General features: G+C 43.0%; 1 protein-coding gene and 1 long non-coding RNA gene across 3 annotated transcripts in view; both read right to left on the reverse strand.

The window, feature by feature from the left end:
• Nucleotides 1–1,129: 1,129 nt before the first annotated feature.
• On the reverse strand, nucleotides 1,130–15,358 carry LOC106572905 (small ribosomal subunit protein eS21). Of its 2 annotated transcripts, none has more exons than XM_014147490.3 (6): nucleotides 15,273–15,358; nucleotides 14,114–14,201; nucleotides 13,819–13,882; nucleotides 2,683–2,754; nucleotides 1,962–2,017; nucleotides 1,130–1,201 (listed from the first exon to the last, which is right to left on the reverse strand). In XM_014147490.3, the coding sequence occupies exons 1-6, from the start codon at nucleotides 15,280–15,282 to the stop codon at nucleotides 1,192–1,194; spliced, it is 300 nt and encodes a 99-aa protein (XP_014002965.1). In that variant the 5' UTR covers nucleotides 15,283–15,358; the 3' UTR covers nucleotides 1,130–1,191. The 2 variants fall into 2 exon arrangements, with proteins under 2 accessions (XP_014002965.1, XP_045552457.1); XM_045696501.2 differs by lacking the exon at nucleotides 15,273–15,358 and adding an exon at nucleotides 15,165–15,240.
• Nucleotides 15,359–18,676: 3,318 nt separating this feature from the next.
• The window catches only part of LOC123727153 (uncharacterized), a 4,766-nt gene continuing 4,282 nt past the window's right edge, over nucleotides 18,677–19,160 (reverse strand). Inside the window, exon 3 of the long non-coding RNA XR_006759091.2 lies at nucleotides 18,677–19,160. This exon is cut by the window's right edge and continues 1,510 nt beyond it. This is a non-coding gene — a long non-coding RNA (uncharacterized LOC123727153).

Consider the following 19,160-nt stretch of genomic DNA (forward strand, 5'->3'; position numbering starts at 1 on the left):
TCAGAATGGTGAGATTAGCAGTTGGCCCTCTGGGATTCACTAGTGAGGCAACGAGATGAGATTTGGAAGGACGGCTTCGCGAGACTAAGTAAACACGGCCATTCCTTTTCAATTGTATTTGAGATTCATTTAAAAATGTGGAATGTGGCTCAGTTGGTAGAGCATGGTGTTTGCAACGACAGCATGGTGTGTGTGCAACGCCAGGGTTGTGGGTTCGATTCCCACGGGGGGGGGGCAGTACAACAACAACAAAAATGTATGAAATGTATGCATTCATTACTGTAAGTCGCTCTGGATAAGAGCGTCTGCTAAATGACTAAAATGTAAAATGAATGTTGACTACAGGACACCAATCCATCGCTGACAGTTTCTCTCAAATGTTTTCTATTTCCTGATAATGTAACATAAATGGGGATAACAAATAAAGGTTCCACAGGTAAACATGTATTGACATGGTGGTGTTACATCTAGTGGTGAAAATAAAGCACCACAGACAGTTCTACAAGACGCCTCTTGTAAAGTAAAACATTGGTAATTCTGGTTCAGTCAGTCCTGCTGAACTGCAGGAATGTCCACCAGAGCTGTTGTCATCTTATTGAATGTTAATTTCTCTACCATAAGCCGCCTCCAACGTCGTTGTAGAGAATTCGGCAGACCACGTGTATGGCTGAGCACTTTACTGATGTCAGATTGCCCCATGGTGGCGGTGGGGTTATGGTATGAGTAGGCATAAGCTTTAGGCAACGAACACAACTGCATTTTATCTATGTCAATTTGAATGAACAGAGATACTGTGAAGACATCCTGAGGCCTGTTGTCGTGCCATTCATCTTCCGCCATCACCTCATGTTTCAGCATGATAATGCACGGCCCCGTGTCACAAGGATCTGTACACAATTACTGAAAGCTGAAAATGTCCCAGCACTTCCAAGGCCTGAATACTCACCAGACATGTTTTGTTCAGGATACATAAAAATCACTCAGTTGGAGGCGGGCATCTTTCACACAAATATGTTAGACAACCTGCATGGAAGCAGGCATGACAATCAGATTTTTTTTAAATCCAAATGGTTGAAACTATGAACTGGGGTTAGGACCAATCATCTATGAGTAATAATGACGCTTGAAACAAATTCAAATTCTTTTTATTTTTTTATTTTACAAAGAGATTCCAGAGGCGCATCTCCCGACCTAGAAGTTCCTGTTAGGAAAAGGAAGAGGACATTAGATCTGGGTGTGTTGCAGTAGTAGAGCCTGACCAATCACAGTTTAATTTAGGCGAACACCGAATCACAGTTTAATTTAGGCGAACACCGAATCACAGTTTAATTTAGGCGAACACCGAATCACAGTTTAATTTAGGCGAACACCGAATCACAGTTTAATTTAGGCGAACACCGAATCACAGTTTAATTTAGGCGAACACCGAATCACAGTTTAATTTAGGCGAACACCGAATCACAGTTTAATTTAGGCGAACAACGGCACCAATACCACACTGGCTGTGCACGAATACCCATACGTAAGTTCTAAATACACTGAACAAAAATCTACAACTGAGGAGTATTTCCGTCTGTAATAAAGCCCTTGTGGGTAAAAACTCATTCTGATTGGCTGGGACTGGCTGCCAAGTGGGTGGGCCTACGCCCTCCCAGGCACACCCATGGCTGCACCCCTGCCCACTCATGTGAAATCCATAGATTAAAGCCTAATGAATTAATTTCAATATATATATATATTGTATGATTGTATAATTGATTCATTTAATGCATACATTTAAAATGTAATGATATTGAACTCGACAAAGCTGTTTGGATCAAGAGCCATTCTGTGACTTTGGCTAATAGACCTTCATTTGTTGTGGTATCGAGATACTAAACCTGCTGTCGAAGTCAAACATTTTGGTATCGTGACAAACGCCAGGCTGAACACAGTCCAGCAGAGACAGCGCATGTACTTACTTTGACACGATGCTGTCGGTCTTAGCCAGCCTCAGGAGGGAGTCGTCAGCCTCACCCTGCAGGATGGGACAGGAGGGTCCGTTAGATAGTTCCTCTTTATAAACACTCACTCAGAAGATAATGCACAATATCTGGTGACTTGTGGGATAAATGTGTGAGTGACTTCCTCTCCTGAATGTACACTGATATCACCAGACTTTGGAAAAGGGAGGCAGTGGTCTCTATAATTCATGTAACCTGGATGCTAGGACAAAATATAGTTGATGACAGTGGTTGTGTCTGAGGTTTACCTATAACCTTGCTATGGAGGAGACAGCATGGCCTCAAACCATCTCAGTTATCTGTAAGAGCCACCGCTGGAGGACAGAGCCACCGCTGGAGGACAGAGCCACCGCTGGAGGACAGAGCCACCGCTGGAGGACAGAGCCACCGCTGGAGGACAGAGCCACCGCTGGAGGACAGAGCCACCGCTGGAGGACAGAGCCACCGCTGGAGGACAGAGCCACCGCTGGAGGACAGAGCCACCGCTGGAGGACAGAGCCACCGCAGGCCAAGCCTTGCTGACAACGACCTGCAACATCGCCGTGTGTGTGTGTGTGAGGTGTAAGGTTGCAAAATTCCAGTAACTTTTCCAAGAAATCCTGGTCGAAGGACTCTGAATTTATGGAACAAAATGACTGGAAATTTGCAACAGTGGCCGTTTGAAAGCGGAGAAACCTACCATTCTACGGATGGCACCGCAGATAGCGTAGGTCTTGAACTGGCCATTGAAGCGACCGGTTGCCTTGTCAACCTGCAATAAGAAATGTAATTAGTACAAATGAGGTTATAAGGAGTAGAGGGCCTGTCATGCCAAATATTGATCCCCTGCCAAAAAGTGCCCCCCCCCCCCCCCGCATCACAACGGGATTCGACAAGCTATTAGCATCTGTTGCTAGAACAGGCCAAATTGCGCTACGTAACATTTTTTGGGGGAGTCATTGTTACAGGTTATTTACGATATGTTTTAGCCTTAACCTGTTAGGGCTAGGGGGCAGTATTTGCACGGCTGGATAAAAAAATGTACCCGATTTAATCTGGTTACTAATCCTACCCAGTAACTAGAATATGCATATACTTATTATATATGGATAGAAAACACCCTAAAGTTTATAAAACTGTTTGAATGGTGTCTGTGAGTATAACAGAACTCATTTGGCAGGCAAAACCCTGAGACATTTTCTGACCGGAAGTGGATACCTGATGTGTTGTATTACCTTTAAACCTATGCCATTGAAAAACACAGGGGCTGAGGAATATTTTGGCACTTCCTATTGCTTCCACTAGATGTCACCAGCCTTTACAAAGTGTTTTGAGTCTTCTGGAGGGAGATCTGACCGAACAAGAGCCATGGAACGATGATGGCCCATTAGACACCTGGCGCGCGAGTTCATGTTGGGTACCCTCGTTCCAATACGTTATAAAAGAGAATGCATTCGTCCACCTTGAATATTATTCATGTTCTGGTAAAAAAGGCCCTAATGATTTATGCTATACAACGTTTGACATGTTTGAACGAACGTAAATATATTTTTCCCCCTCGTTCATGAAGTGAAGTCCGGCGGGCTTAGATCATGTGCTAACAAGACGGAGATTTTTGGACATAAATTATGAGCTTTTTTGAACAAAACTACATTCGTTATGGACCTGTGATACCTGGAAGTGACATCTGATGAAGAGAATCAAAGGTAATGGATTATTTACATAGTATTTTCGATTTTAGATCTCCCCAACATGACGGCTAGTCTGTATCGCAACGCGTATTTTTCTGGGCGCAGTGCTCAGATTATTGCAAAGTGTGATTTCCCAGTAAGGTTATTTTTAAATCTGGCAAGTTGATTGCGTTCAAGAGATGTAAATCTATAATTCTTTAAATGACAATATAATATTTTACCAATGTTTTCTAATTTTAATTATTTAATTTGTGGTGCTGACTTGACTGCCGGTTATTGGAGGGAAACGATTTCCTCAACATCAATGCCATAGTAAAACGCTGTTTTTGGATATAAATATGAACTTGATAGAACTAAAAATGCATGCATTGTCTAACATAATGTCCTAGGAGTGTCATCTGATGGAGATTGTAAAAGGTTAGTGCATCATTTTAGCTGGTTTTATGGTTTTGGTGACCCTGTCTTTGAATTGACAAAACATTACACACAACTCTTGTAAATGTACTGTCCTAACATACTCTAAATTTATGCTTTCGCCGTAAAACCTTTTTGAAATCGTAAAACGTGGTTAGGTTAAGGAGATGTTTATCTTTCAAAGGGTGTAAAATAGTTGTAGGTTTGAAAAACTTGAATTTTGACATTTATTTGGATTCAAATTTGCCGCTCTTGAAATGCACCTGCTGTTGATGGAGTGCACCACGGGTGGGACGCTTGCGTCCCACCTAGCCCATAGAGGTTAAATCTCACCAATATTTTTTTTTATTTATTTCACCTTTATTTAACCAGGTAGGCTAGTTTACAACAAGTTCTCATTTACAAATGCGACCTGGCCAAGATAAAGCATAGCAATTCAACACATACAACAACAGAGTTACACATGGAATAAACAAACATACAGTCAATAATACAATAGGAAAAAAAGAAAACAAAAAGTCTATATACAGTGAGTGCAAATGAGGTAAGATAAGGCAATAAATAGGCCATGGTGGCGAAGTAATTATAATATAGCAATTAAACACTGGAATGGTAGATGTGCAGAAGATGAATGTGCAAGTAGAGCTACTGGGGTGCAAAGGAGCAAGATAAATAAATAAATACAGTATGGGGATGAGGTAGGTAGATGGGCTGTTTACAGATGGGCTGTGTACAGGTGCAGTGATCTGTGAGCTGCTCTGACAGCTGGTGCTTAAAGCTAGTGAGGGAGAGAAGTGTTTCCAGTTTCAGAGATTTTTGTAGTTTGTTCCATTCATTGGCAGCAGAGAACTGGAAGGAAAGACGACCAAAGGAGGAATTGGCTTTGGGGATGACCAGAGAGATATATCCTGCTGGAGCGCGTGCTACGAGTGGGTGCTGCTATGGTGACCAGTGAGCTGAGATAAGGCGGGGCTTTACCTAGCAGAGACTTGTAGATAACATGTAGCCAGTGGGTTTGGCGATGAGTATGAAGCGAGGGCCAACCAACAAGAGCGTACAGGTCACAATGGTGGGTAGTATAAGGGGCTTCGGTGACAAAACGGATGGCACTGTGATAGATTACATCCAATTTGTTGAGTAGAGTGTTGGAAGCTATTTTATAGATGACATCGCCGAAGTCGAGGATCGGTAGGATGGTCAGTTTTACGAGGGTATGTTTGGCAGCATGAGTGAAGGAGGCTTTGTTGCGATATAGGAAGCCGATTCTAGATTTAATTTTGGATTGGAGATGCTTAATGTGAGTCTGGAAGGAGAGTTTACAGTCTCACCAGACACCCAGGTATTTGTAGTTGTCCATGTATTCTAAGTCAGAGCCGTCCAGAGTAGTGATGCTAGTCGGGCGAGCAGTGATGGAATGAATTGCATGCATTTAGTTTTACTTGCGTTTAAGAGCAGTTGGAGGCCACGGAAGGAGAGTTGCATGGCATTGAAGCTCGTCTGGAGGTTAGTTAACACAGTGTCCAAAGAAGGGCCAGAGGTATACAGAATGGTGTCGTCTGCGTAGAGCTGATCAGAGACTCACCAGCAGCAAGAGCAACATCATTGATGTATACAGAGAAGAGTCGGCCCGAGAATTGAACCCTGTGGCACCCCCATAGAGACTGCCAGAGGTCTGGACAACAGGCCCTACGATTTGACACACTGAACTCTATCAGAGAAGTAGTTGGTGAACTAGGTGAGGCAGTCATTTAAGAAACCAAGGCTGTTGAGTCTGCCAATAAGAATGTGGTGATTGATAAGAGTCGAAAGCCTTGGCCAGGTCGATGAATACAGCTGCACAGTAATGTCTCTTATCGATGGCGGTTATGATGTCATTTAGGACCTTGAGCGTGGCTGAGGTGCACCCATGACCTGCTCTGAAACCAGATTGCATAGCGGAGAAAGTACGGTGGGATTCGAAATGGTCGGTGATCTGTTTATTAACTTGGCTTATGAAGACCTTAGAAAAACAGGGTAGGATAGATATAGGTCTGTAGCAGTTAGGGTCTAGAGTGTCACCCCCTTTGAAGAGGGGGATGACAGCAGCAGCTTTCCAATATTTGGGAATCTCAGACAATATGAAAGAGAGGTTGAACAGGCTAGTAATAGGGGTTGCAACAATTGTGGCGGATAATTTTAGAAAGAAAGGGTCCAGATTGTCTAGCCTGCTGATTTGTAGGGGTCCAGATTTTGCAGCTCTTTCAGAACATCAGCTGAATGGATTTGGGTGAAGGAGAAATGGTGGGGGCTTTGGCGGGTTGCTGTGGAGGGTGCCGGGCTGTTGACCGCGGTAGGGGTAGCCAGGTGGAAAGCATGGCCAGCCGTAGAGAAATGCAGCCGTAGAGTTCAGTGTGTCAAACCGTAGAGAAATGCTTATTGAAATTCTCAATTATAGTGGATTTATCGGTTGTAACAGTGTTTCTTAGCCTCAGAGCAGTGGGCAGCTGGGAGGAGGTTCTTTTATTCTCCATGGACTTTAGTGTCCCAGAACTTTTTTGAGTTAGTACTACATGATGCAAATTTCTTTTTGAAAAAGCTAGCCTTGGCTTTTCTAACTGCCTGTGTATATTTGTTCCTAACTTCCCTGAAAAGTGGCATATCACGGGGGGCTATTCAATGCTAATGCAGAACGCCACAGGATGTTTTTGTGCTGGTCAAGGGCAGACAGGTCTGGAGTGAACCAAGGACAATCTATTCCTAGTTCAATTTTTTTTGGAGTGGGGCATGCTTATTTAAGATGGTTAGGAAGGCACTTTTAAAGAATATAAAAATGTCATACAAAGAACAGCATACAAAAAAAGAGAGAAATGGATAGCATACAAGCATAGATTATTTTTAGACTCCCACCCCCCTCCATTTTAGAAGAAACGACTATCAGAGACAGAGGAGACCGTTCACACGGTCCCAGAACCCACGGGACTGAGTGTCTTTAATTTATCAAGCAAGATATTGAGCCCTGCCCATGTCTCTTTGCCTAATAAAGGGTTATATTTATGGCCTAGAACCCAGTGCAACGATTTCCATGTTAAGTTAGACATGTTTAAGAGTTGTTTATTTTTTAGAAACATCCGTTTAAGGGAATACTTTATCTCCCCTAATCGGGATGTTTCTATTGAATCAAATCAAATTTATTTTTATATAGCCCTTCGTACATCAGCTGATATCTCAAAGTGCTGTACAGAAACCCAGCCTAAAACCCCAAACAGCAAGCAAAGCATGTGAAAGAAGCACGGTGGCTAGGACCCCGGAAAAACTCCCTAGAAAGGCCAAAAACCTAGGAAGAAACCTAGAGAGGAACCAGGCTATGAGGGGTGGCCAGTCCTCTTCTGGCTGTGCAGTGTGGATATTATAACAGAACCATCAGGTTACTCAGCTGCACGTACTCAGACTCCTTTTTAGAAGTAAGAGTTATTTTGTACCTCCAGCCAATCGCAAATCACTCTATTGAAACATATTGCAGACTGGTTGAAAAAGATATTGGTTCATCTCCTTAAGAACAAACAGGAGTCCAAATCTTTCCATAATTTATCTAAGGATGAAAAAAAACGAGCTTTGCTTGATTTACAATCAGATACGTCAGTCCTTATTCGTCCTGCCTTTTACAAGAAACTCAGCATTGACCCTACTTCCCAAAACTATCTTTACTGTCCTAGATGGGTATTTAAGTTCTGGTCAGATAACCCCCCCCAAAAATATGACTTTTTGGCTATTCAACACCCTAAAATTGCCACTTTCTATACTTGGCCGAAATTACACAAGAATGTTACAAAACCTCCAGGGCGCCCTATTGTAGCGGGCATTGATGCAGTAACAACCCCTATCGTAGCGGGCATTGATGCAGTAACGGCCCCTATCGTAGAGGGCATTGATGCAGTAACGGCCCCTATCGTAGAGGGCATTGATGCAGTAACGGCCCCTCTATCTACCTCTGTTGACTTTTTTATTAGACCATTCGCAGAAAAGCTCCCCTCCTCCTAAAGGACACCAGCAGTATGATCTCAGAACAGCTCCCCTCCTAAAGGACACCAGCAGTATGATCTCAGAACAGCTCCCCTCCTCCTAAAGGACACCAGCAGTATGATCTCAGAACAGCTCCCCTCCTCCTAAAGGACACCAGCAGTATGATCTCAGAACAGCTCCCCTCCTCCTAAAGGACACCAGCAGTATGATCTCAGAACAGCTCCCCTCCTCCTAAAGGACACCAGCAGTATGATCTCAGAACAGCTCCCCTCCTTTGTAAAGGACACCAGCAGTATGATCTCAGAACAGCTCCCCTCCTTTGTAAAGGACACCAGCAGTATGATCTCAGAACAGCTCCCCTCCTTTGTAAAGGACACCAGCAGTATGATCTCAGAACAGCCCCCCTCCTCCTAAAGGACACCAGCAGTATGATCTCAGAACAGCTCCCCTCCTCCTAAAGGACACCAGCAGTATGGTCTCAGAACAGCTCCCCTCCTCCTAAAGGACACCAGCAGTATGATCTCAGAACAGCTCCCCTCCTAAAGGACACCAGCAGTATGATCTCAGAACAGCTCCCCTCCTCCTAAAGGACACCAGCAGTATGATCTCAGAACAGCTCCCCTCCTAAAGGACACCAGCAGTATGATCTCAGAACAGCTCCCCTCCTTTGTAAAGGACACCAGCAGTATGATCTCAGAACAGCCCCCCTCCTTTGTAAAGGACACCAGCAGTATGATCTCAGAACAGCTCCCCTCCTTTGTAAAGGACACCAGCAGTATGATCTCAGAACAGCTCCCCTCCTCCTAAAGGACACCAGCAGTATGATCTCAGAACAGCTCCCCTCCTCCTAAAGGACACCAGCAGTATGATCTCAGAACAGCTCCCCTCCTCCTAAAGGACACCAGCAGTATGATCTCAGAACAGCTCCCCTCCTCCTAAAGGACACCAGCAGTATGATCTCAGAACAGCTCCCCTCCTCCTAAAGGACACCAGCAGTATGATCTCAGAACAGCTCCCCTCCTCCTAAAGGACACCAGCAGTATGATCTCAGAACAGCTCCCCTCCTAAAGGACACCAGCAGTATGATCTCAGAACAGCCCCCCTCCTTTGTAAAGGACACCAGCAGTATGATCTCAGAACAGCTCCCCTCCTCCTAAAGGACACCAGCAGTATGATCTCTCCATCATTGAATCTCTCAATCCTCTCCCTGAGAAAACCTTGTTAGTCACTTTTGATGTTGAGTCGTTATACACAAATATTCCACACGAGGGCGGTATTGAAGCTATGGAACATTTTCTTCTGCAACGTAGTCACACACAACTATTTCATGTTTCTAAATGATTTCTTTATTCAGACGAAGGGTACTGATATGGGATCCCTCATGGCTCTTAACTATACTAATTTGTATGTGGGTTACATGGAGAAAGTCTATTTTCAATCCTCTCAAAAATGTTTTCTTGCCCATCATCATTATTTGGAAATGGTATATTGACGATATTTTTGTTCTATGGAGGGGTGATGTAAAACAGCTCCAGGCATTCCATGCTTTTCTTAACTCCTGTTCTGAACATTTGAGAATTACTATGCAGTCTGACACAAGTCAAATCAGTTTTCTTGATCTTCTGATCTTGTGTGAAAATAGTGTTCTATACACTGATCTTTACAGGAAACCTACTGATCGTAACAGGAAACCTACTGATCGTAACAAGAAACCTACTGACCGTAACAGGAAACCTACTGACCGTAACAGGAAACCTACTGACCGTAACAGTTTGAGGGCTGACTGTTGTCACCCACTTCCCTTGAAAAATAGTTTGCCCTACGGCCAATTCTGTCAAATCCAAAGAGTTAGCAAAAAAACTAAATCAGATTGACAGAAATATGGCTGAGACGCAAAGAAAGTTCAAGGAGAGAGGGTACAAAAATGATCAGATTAATAATGCCATTGATAAAATTCAAAACATGACCTTTTTTCAAGGTCAGTCTCGCAAAAAGACGCATTCTTGCGTTCTAACTACCCGCTATTCAAAGCGCTCTGAACAAATTAAGGGAATCGTTCTCAAACATTGGCACATTCTAAAATACGATGACAGTCTCGGTAATGTGTTTTCGGACCTTCCCTTGGTCGTATTCTCACGGGGCAGAAATCTCAGAGACCAATTGGTAAAGTCTGATTTACCACTCCAAGATATTCCTGAACAACGTCTATTTGCGCCCCCTACTGGATGGAATTTACAAGTGTAATGGCTGTGCTCAATGCAATGGCATTTATAAATGTAGATCCTTCAAACACCCCCAAACAGGGAAATCTTCCCTGTGGCTCAGTTGGTAGAGCATGGTGTGTGCAACGCCAGGGCTGTGGGTTCGATTCCCACGGGGGGCCAGTACATTTTTTTTTTTTAAAAAATGCATGAAATGTATGCATTCACTACTGTAAATTGCTCTGGATAAGAGCATCTGCTAAATGACTAAAATGTAAAAAAAAAAATGAAATCGATCCCAATCAAAGGTGTTATCACGTGCTCCACTAAGGCAGTTATTTATCTTATAACTTGTCCTTGTGGTAAAAATGATGTGGGTAAAACAAAGCGTGAATTAAAACTACGAATCTCAGAGCATCGTAGCACCATTAGGTGCAAAAACTTGACTTACCCAGTTGCGGCCCACTTTTTGGAAGCAAACCACTCGATTTCATCTCTGCGTTATATTGGGATCGAACATGTCACCCTCCCTAGGAGAGGGGGTGACCTTGATAATTTATTGTTGAAACGAGAGGCTGCCTGGATCTTTACCTTAAAGACCCTTGCTCCCTTCGGTCTCAACATAAGACTTCGATCTGAAGCCATTCTTGTGATTATTGTGACTTTGCCATTGTAATTGTTTGTAAGCTAGTGTAGTCTAAAATGAATCTATGATCGTATGCTATCCATTTGTTCTTTTGTATGCTGTTCTTTGTATGCCATTTTTATATTTGAGAATTAACCAATGATATTAGGCTACACTTGGCCATGATTACAGACACATGTGTGTCTTCTGACACTATATAAACGAGTCATCTCTCAGTGTTTGTAATCATACCCTGATGAAGACAGCGTGTCTGTCCAAACGTTGGATTTTTGCATCTGAGCTCCTAGAGTGTGCGGCTCTCCCTTATTTTCTAGTTTTCTACTCCGTTAGCCAGCACCTCGCCTTAATAGGTGTGCGTTTATTTTTCTTCTAAACTTTTAAAGAATAGCCTGTCCTTCCAGGATTCCTCGGCCAGGTCGATTATTATAATATCCACCCTGCACAGCCAGAAGAGGACTGGCCACCCCTCATAGCCTGGTTCCTCTCTAGGTTTCTTCCTAGGTTTTTGGCCTTTCTAGGGAGTTTTTCCTAGGGAGTTTTTCCTAGCCACCGTGCTTCTTTCACATGCTTTGCTTGCTGTTTGGGGTTTTAGGCTGGGTTTCTGTACAGCACTTTGAGAATATCAGCTGATGTACGAAGGGCTATATAAAAATAAATTTGATTTGATTAGAAAGGCCTGCTCGCAGAAGTGTTTTAGGGAGCGTTTGACAGTGATGAGGGGTGGTCGTTTGGTCGCAGACCCATAGCGGATGCAGGCAATGAGGCAGTGATCGCTGAGATCTTGGTTGAAAACAGCAGAGGTGTATTTGGAGGGCGAGTTAGTTAGGATGATATCTATGAGGGTGCCTGTGTTTACGGCTTTGGGGTGGTACCTGGTAGGTTAATTGATCATTTGTGAGAGATTGAGGGCATCAAGCTTAGATTGTAGGATGGCCGGGGTGTTAAGCATGTCCCAGTTTAGGTCACCTAGTAGCACGAGCTCAGAAGATGGATGGGGAGAAATCAATTCACATATGGTATCGAGGGCCCAGCTGGGGGCATAGGGAGTTCTATAGCAAGCGGCAACAGTGACCCCTTCTACCGGCAGTAGAAGGGGTCCGGATATTGTAGCCCAGGAGTGGGCTTCGGTGGTAGCACAGGAGCCCTGGCCGAGCTAGCTTCAGGCTAATTGGTGCTTGCTCCGGGATGGAAACGCTAGCCAGGAGAAGTCACCCGGGATTACGGTTAGCTAGTTGCGAAGATCCAGATTAAAATGTTTCGAGTTTGCGGTCGGAATCCGGGGATATGGAGAAAAAATGTACAAATAATAGGTCCGTTATGTTCTGGTTTGAGTCACGTTGTTCGAACTGGCGAGAGCTTTCCGAGCTAAAGGTTAGCTGATGACCGCTAGCAATGGTTTGCTGACTGAAAGCTGGTAGGTAGTTAGCTGGCTAGCTTCAGTTGAGGGATTCCAGATCCGAAGTAAATAGAAATACTTTAGAAAAAAAACAGATCCACGCCACATTGGGTGAGGCGGGAGAGTATTTAGAAGTTGAGGTTTAGGAAAATATTTTTTTAAAGATATGCGAAGAAAAATATGTAAAAAGAAATATACACAAGGGACACGACAGGACGAAGACGTCTGACTGCTACGCCATCTTGGATTTTTCTTATTGGTGGATAAAGTATAAAACATGATCCACGGTCATTGATTTAGTTAGCATGAGCACGCTGCAAACGATGGATGACAACTACTGTGAGCTAAGACCACTTCTCCAAAATTTCTTTAGTTAGCTACCTACGCTAAGCTTTGTTTTCCATTGTACTACTTGTGTTAGTAGAAATACAGTTGATTTAAAAATCGCTCTCTTTTATACTAAGTAGCCTATGAAAAGTGCTACGTCAGCTGTAAAATGTTATAAAAAGGTTAACGCCGTTAATCAAGCGTCTTGTCATCTGAGCGATCAGATCGTACCCCCCCCCCCCCAGGATCTACACGATTCATGTGGATAACCTACTTTAAAATCCAAACGGCGAATATATTTGCATGCCTGTATTGAAATACACGGTCAATAAAATGAGGTATATTTTGGAGCTTGTAGACTACTGTCTCAATATGTGCAGCTATAGGTGGTAATCCAGCGTTTCCCAAACTCGGTCCTCGTTTTTTTTTGTTTTTTTGTCCCCAACACCACAGTGTATTCAGCTGTTTAGTGCTCGGGGAAAATCCAAAATGTGCACCCTTTGGGGCCCCGAGGACTGAATTTGGGTAACCTGTGTTATCTCTCTACAGGAGCTGATCAGTCGTCAGTATTGTGAAATAATTATAAATGTTAAGGTAAGATTTGAGTTGAGTAAGCTGATCTGAGAGCAGAGCTGTCTTTTCTTAAAATCCTTTCAGATCCCGTAGAGGTTAAATCCTATCAGTATCGACATGCTCCGACAACGCACTTAGCGGCTGTTCTGTCTGTGTGCCGTTTTGGGAAAAGCATCGTCGGCCGTTGTAGGAAAGATGCATCGTTAAACCACTTGTACGCTCAACTTCCATCGCTTTCGGGGAAACTGGGCCAAGATCAATGAAGACTACTGGGTATGTTTCAGTGGAGGCTGCTGAGGGGAGGACGGCTCATAATAATGGCTGAAACGGAGTAAACGGAACGGCATCAAACACATAGAAACCATGTGTTTGATATTTGATAACATTCCACCAAATCCGCTCCAGTCATTACCAAGAGCCCAGTCCTCCCCAATTAAGGTTCCACTAACCTTCTGTTGTGTGGCTCAAATGGAACATGACCCCCTACATAGTGCACTACTTTCAGTAGTGCATTACATAGGAAATAGGGTGTCATTTGAGACACACTAAAGTACATTATGAAGTCCAGAGTTCTGTAGCTAGTTATTACCTCAGCAATGTTAATCTGGATAGAGGCGTGGTCCTTGGCTCCAATGATTCGGTTGCTTGCAGAGCTGAAAGACAGGATCATAGCAAGTTGCATATAGAATCAGAATTACAGGACCTCTAGCTAATGTTGTTGACAGGGCTAAATGGATTTAGAGTGCTTTCATCAACACAAAGTTAAAATATGTATCTAGCTATAAAACCAACTAGCTAGCCATTTCACAATCGAACTTTGCTCGTTATCGTAGGCTTATTTAGCTACCTAGCTAGTTACAGGTGTGGCGCTACGAGGTACTCACCATTTACGTGGGACGTACAGGTCCACGAATTCACCGGCGTCGTTCTGCATTCTGTTTGTTTTTTGTTGGTGATGATCGGTCACTCGATCTGTGAGTAGCAGAGAAAAAGATTAGTTATTAATCAGCCAGCTTGCACCAAACGGAAGTTCAGTACCCTGCCCTGAACGTTAGTCACACACTAGCTGAGCTTCGTGTCTGCTGCCCGATGTACAAAGTCATTGAACACTGGTCACTTTAATAATCACATACCGTTTCACCCACTTCATATGTAAATACTGTATTCTAGTCAAGGCCTATGCTATTTAACTATTGCTGTACATATACCATTCTTCAGATATAGTACGTATTCTATCCATCCTTCAGATATAGTACGTATTCTATCCATATGGTAGCCTGGTGGTTAGAGCGTTGGGCCAGTAACCGGAAGATTGCTGGATCTTTTCCCCGAGCTGACAAGGTAAACCCACTGTTCCCCGGGCGCCAAAGAGACGGAAAGTCGATTAAGGCAGCCCCCCAGGGTTAAACGCGGTAGAAACATTTCAGTTGGAGAACTGACTCGGCATCCCCCTTTTCCCATATAGTCTATACATCCATCACATATATATTTTTACGCCGGACTCCCGACATTTCTCGTCCTAATATTTCTTAATTCAGTTCCTAGGCCGTCATTGTAAATAATAATGTTCTTAACTGATTTGCCTAGTTAAATAAAAACTTAAGTTTGTTTTACTACATTAGCTATCATACGTCAATTAGCTAACGTTAGCTAGCTTAATTTGTTAACGTGCTAGATAGTTAGCCAAGCTCAACATTTCTCGTTTACATGGCAACGTTAGGTAGGGAAAAAAAATGAGCTTATTAAGTTTAAATAATTCAATAAACAATCTTTGGTGGAAAGGGGAGACGTTCATAAGCGAATACGAAGCCATGTGAACATTTGCGTTGACGCCGAAGCTTCCAACATGTGGCAGGCGCAGCGGTAGCATGCCGACTAATTTTACCATAAAATATGCCAAAATAACGACAACATTCAAAATAAACTAAGCACTACCGTTAGCGGAGATGCTTTGCAATATATTCTTTCACCAATTGGACAGCTATAATTCATGAAAGTACAGTCTTTTTTTATTCTTACAACAGAGGAAAATCTTTCTCTCACCTTTTATCATAAATGGCTGACAGGAAAGAGAGAACGTCGTTACCGGATGTTAAATCTCTGCTACCGGTGTCGCAAGTAATTACTTCCGTAAGGAAACATTAAAAACCAAAACTTGGCTTTTGTGTAAATATTGTTACAAAAAAAAAAATACAATGATCCACAAACCACGTTACGCGAGTAAAGTCATACCATATATATAAGAAATCACAGCTATAATGGAAACATTACGTTTCGGTAAAATGTTATGAAAGCCGACAGATAATTTGTTCGTTTGACATGGTGGGATCTTTTTGTGATGGTAAAATTAATTACGCTAGAAATTATGGTGGAAACGCATTTATGCGCAAATATTTATACAATCATCATATCGAAGTACATTTGGAGTCACACGATGATATGGTTTGTGGTCCTCCCACTAAGACTCGGGGAAACTATACAGTTTATTTGGCTACAGATTAAAAAAGTTATGATGAACTTCACAGGGTGGTTAAATACAAATTTCAAATAAAAATGTATTAGTCACATACTTTGTTAACAACAGCTGTAGACTAACAGTGAAATGCTTACTTACGGGCCGTTCACAACAATGCAGAGAGAAAGAAAATATAGAAATAATTGAAACGTAAAACACATAATAATAAATACACAATGAGTAATGATAACTTGGTAAAGTGACCGATAAACAGTAGCAGCAGTGTATGTGCTGAGACAAACGAGTTGGTGTAAAAAGGGTTAATGCAGATAGTTAAATCGTTACCTGGACTCACTATTTAGCCATCTTATGGCTTGGGGAAGAAGCTGTTCAGGGTCCTCTTGGTTCCAGACTTGCATCAGTACAGCTTGCCATGCAGAAGCAGAGAGAACAGTCTATGACTTGGGCGGCTGGAGTCTTTTAACATATTTTAGGGCTCTCCTCTGAGAACCACCTGGCAGGGGCACAACTTTCACTGGGGACAGGGGGGACATGACCCCTCCACATTCTAAAACAGTATTTTTGCCCTCTCCCCCCAGTTTTAGAATTGCACTGTGATATAAAAACGGCCCGGTGTGCTTTAGGACCATGTGGACGCCTCAGAGCTGTCAAATAGGCTGTTTTCCGGTTTAAGCAGGCAGAACGTAGTACCACATGGACACCACATCTTGTGCAGGCAGGATGTATGAAGGCAAAGCTTCTGAAAGGCTGACGTATAGGACCAGCATGGGAAGGATGATCAGAGGCAGCTGCTGTCTGCGGTTTTTCTCTCTGAGTTGTAATAGCAAGCAGAGCAGAAACTGGTGACTCTTTAGTTGACTGATCTAGCGGGCAAGGTAACTGCTGTTTGACAGGGGGAAAAAAGTATTTATTCCCAGTGCAAATTACATGTTACGTTAGCCGTTGTTTCATCCCCTCTCGGGTAGCAGTATCTAACAGCTGTTGTGTGTATGGAAATGTTTTGTAGCCTTCGTTTTGTCACTTTTCAACAGAAGTACATTTGATGATGTACCAATATTAGCTAGAGCTAGCCAAATGTTGGCTAACGTTAGCTAGCTCGCTAACTTTAGCTATTCTTTTTTGCCTCAATCACACAAGACCTGAATCAAATGATGAAATGTTTTGTAGCCTTTGTTTTGTCACAGGGTGTCTGAGGGATAGACCCTCAGACATCCCACCAAGTTATGTCCCCCCATTTCTAAAACCAAAGTTGCGCCCCTGTCACCTGGTATAGAGGTCCTGGATGACAGGGGAGCTCAGCCCCACTTATGTACCGGGCTGTACGCCCTTTGTAGCACCTTACTGTCGAATGCCAAGCAGTTGCCATACCAGGAAGTGATGCAGCCAGTCAAGATGGTCTCAATGGTGCAGCTGTATAACTTTTTGAGGATCTGAGGACACATGCCAAATCTTTTCAGCCTTCAGAGGGGGAAGAGGTATTGTCGTGCCCTCTTCACGACTGTGTTGGTGTGTGTGGACCATGATAGATGCTTAGTGATGTGGACACAGAGGAACTTGAAGCTCTCGACCCGCTCCAGTACAGCCCTAAATGGGGGTGTGCTCAGCCCTCCATTTCCTGTAGTCCACGATCAGCTCCTTTGTCTTGCTGATGTTGAGGTTGTTGTCCTGGTCTCATCATTGACGGTGGTAGGTGTCGTTGGCAAACTTAATGATGGTGTTGGAATCATGTGCGGCCGTGCAGTTGTGGGTGAACAGGGAGTACAGGAGGGGACTAAACCTACCTTCACCACCTGGGGGGCGGCCCGTCAGGAAGTCCAGGATCCAGTTGCAGAGGGAGGTGTTCAGTCCCAGGGTCCTTAGCTTAGTGATGAGCTTGGAGGGCACTATGGTGTTGAACGCTGAGCTGTAGTCAATGAACAGCTTACTCACATAGGTGTTCCTCTTGTCCAGATGGGAAAGGGAAGTGTGGAGTGCAATAGAGAGTGTGTCATCTGTGGATCTGTTGGGGCGGTATGAGAATTGGAATGGGTCCAGGGCGTCTGGGATAATGTCGTTAATGTGAGCCATGACCAGACACATGCTTCTCAGCTTGTCATGCCCTGAGTAAGGTTCTGTTCCTTGAACCGGATCCAACCCCTGGTGATCACACAGTTGTCCGGAAACAGCTGGTGCTCTCATGCATGGTTCAATGTTGCTTGCCTCGAAGCTATCATAGAAGGCATTTAGCTCATCTGGTAGGCTTGCTTCACTGGGAAGCTCGCGGCTGGGTTTCCCTTTGTAATCCGGGATAGTTTGCAATCCCAGCTACATCCGTTCAAGCTTTATGCTCCTTTCCAATAAATATTGAGGGTCTTATTCTGGTGACATGATGATCAATGCTTGACTGCCTAATCCATAATATTCTCTTCATTTAGTTTACCCTGTATCTGCAGAGCTGTTGGCTAGAGAGCACGTGCCAAGACTAGAGTAGGGACATTTGTTATTTAAACGCAACAGTTTTTGTGACAAAACTATTGGTTGAGTTGAAAATGCGATGGAAACACATTGACCTTCAGATTTTTATTCGGTACATGAAAACTTAAACGTAAAAAGTTAAATTTGTGTTTACTACATCATCATGCATGTTTATCTGCAACAAGTCCGTTTGGTGGAAACACACCACTGGTCAGGAAAATTGGTATATTTTCTTATTGAGGATTTTTTAAATATTTGCATGAAAATCTGTCGCCAATTGGATGGAAACCTAGCTACTGAGAGCAACTGGTTGTCTTTTGCCTGCAGTGAATCCCAGATAGAATTATATAACGATAACAGTATGCAAGAATCATGCTCCAACCAGCTGAGCCATTGGAATCTGCTTCAGAGAAGGTTAGTAAATGAACATGTCTCACTCTCAACCCAACTTTTGATACAGATTCGATAAACAATTATATCAGGTAGATCAATAATATTTTATTAAACAAGATAACCATTCAGTTGTTGACAAACACAATACATTATTAGACATTCAATTGGACAAAATGCATGAATAAAATCAAATACACAAGAAGCTGATATTTCCTTAAGAAATGAAACAATGGAAATTATTAATAAACAAAGACATGGAATAGGTATTTGATAATTATATCACACAAGTCAAATTACATAGCTAACATTTAAGAACAATACCAATCGAAAGCATAATATAAGAAACTCTCTACAAGAGATAAACATGTATAGCACAATACACAAAACCCTGTTTTTCTTTTAAATCAATAGTTTTTCAACCCCTCTAGAGGAGTCTAGGCTATTAAAAAAACCAGAGCAGTGTTCACTGGAAATGTTTAGGCCCTTTGCTCCATTCAGTGCTAAAAAGAAATGAGGTTATTTTAGATTTACATTACAGTACACTACATTACATTAGGTAATTTAGCAGCTGCCCCTGTCCAGAGCGACTTACAGTCAGTGCATTTAAC

Source organism: Salmo salar, chromosome 15 (genome assembly GCF_965601325.2).
Source record: "Salmo salar chromosome 15, fSalSal1, whole genome shotgun sequence".
Classification (NCBI taxonomy): Eukaryota; Metazoa; Chordata; class Actinopteri; order Salmoniformes; family Salmonidae; genus Salmo; species Salmo salar.

Coding starts and splice junctions, on each gene's coding strand:
- LOC106572905 (XM_014147490.3), bottom strand. Junction 13,883..14,113: donor CTGTACGTCCCACGTAAATG/GTGAGTACCTCG, acceptor CCTGTCTTTCAG/CTCTGCAAGCAACCGAATCA. Junction 2,755..13,818: donor TCCAGATTAACATTGCTGAG/GTAATAACTAGC, acceptor TTCTTATTGCAG/GTTGACAAGGCAACCGGTCG.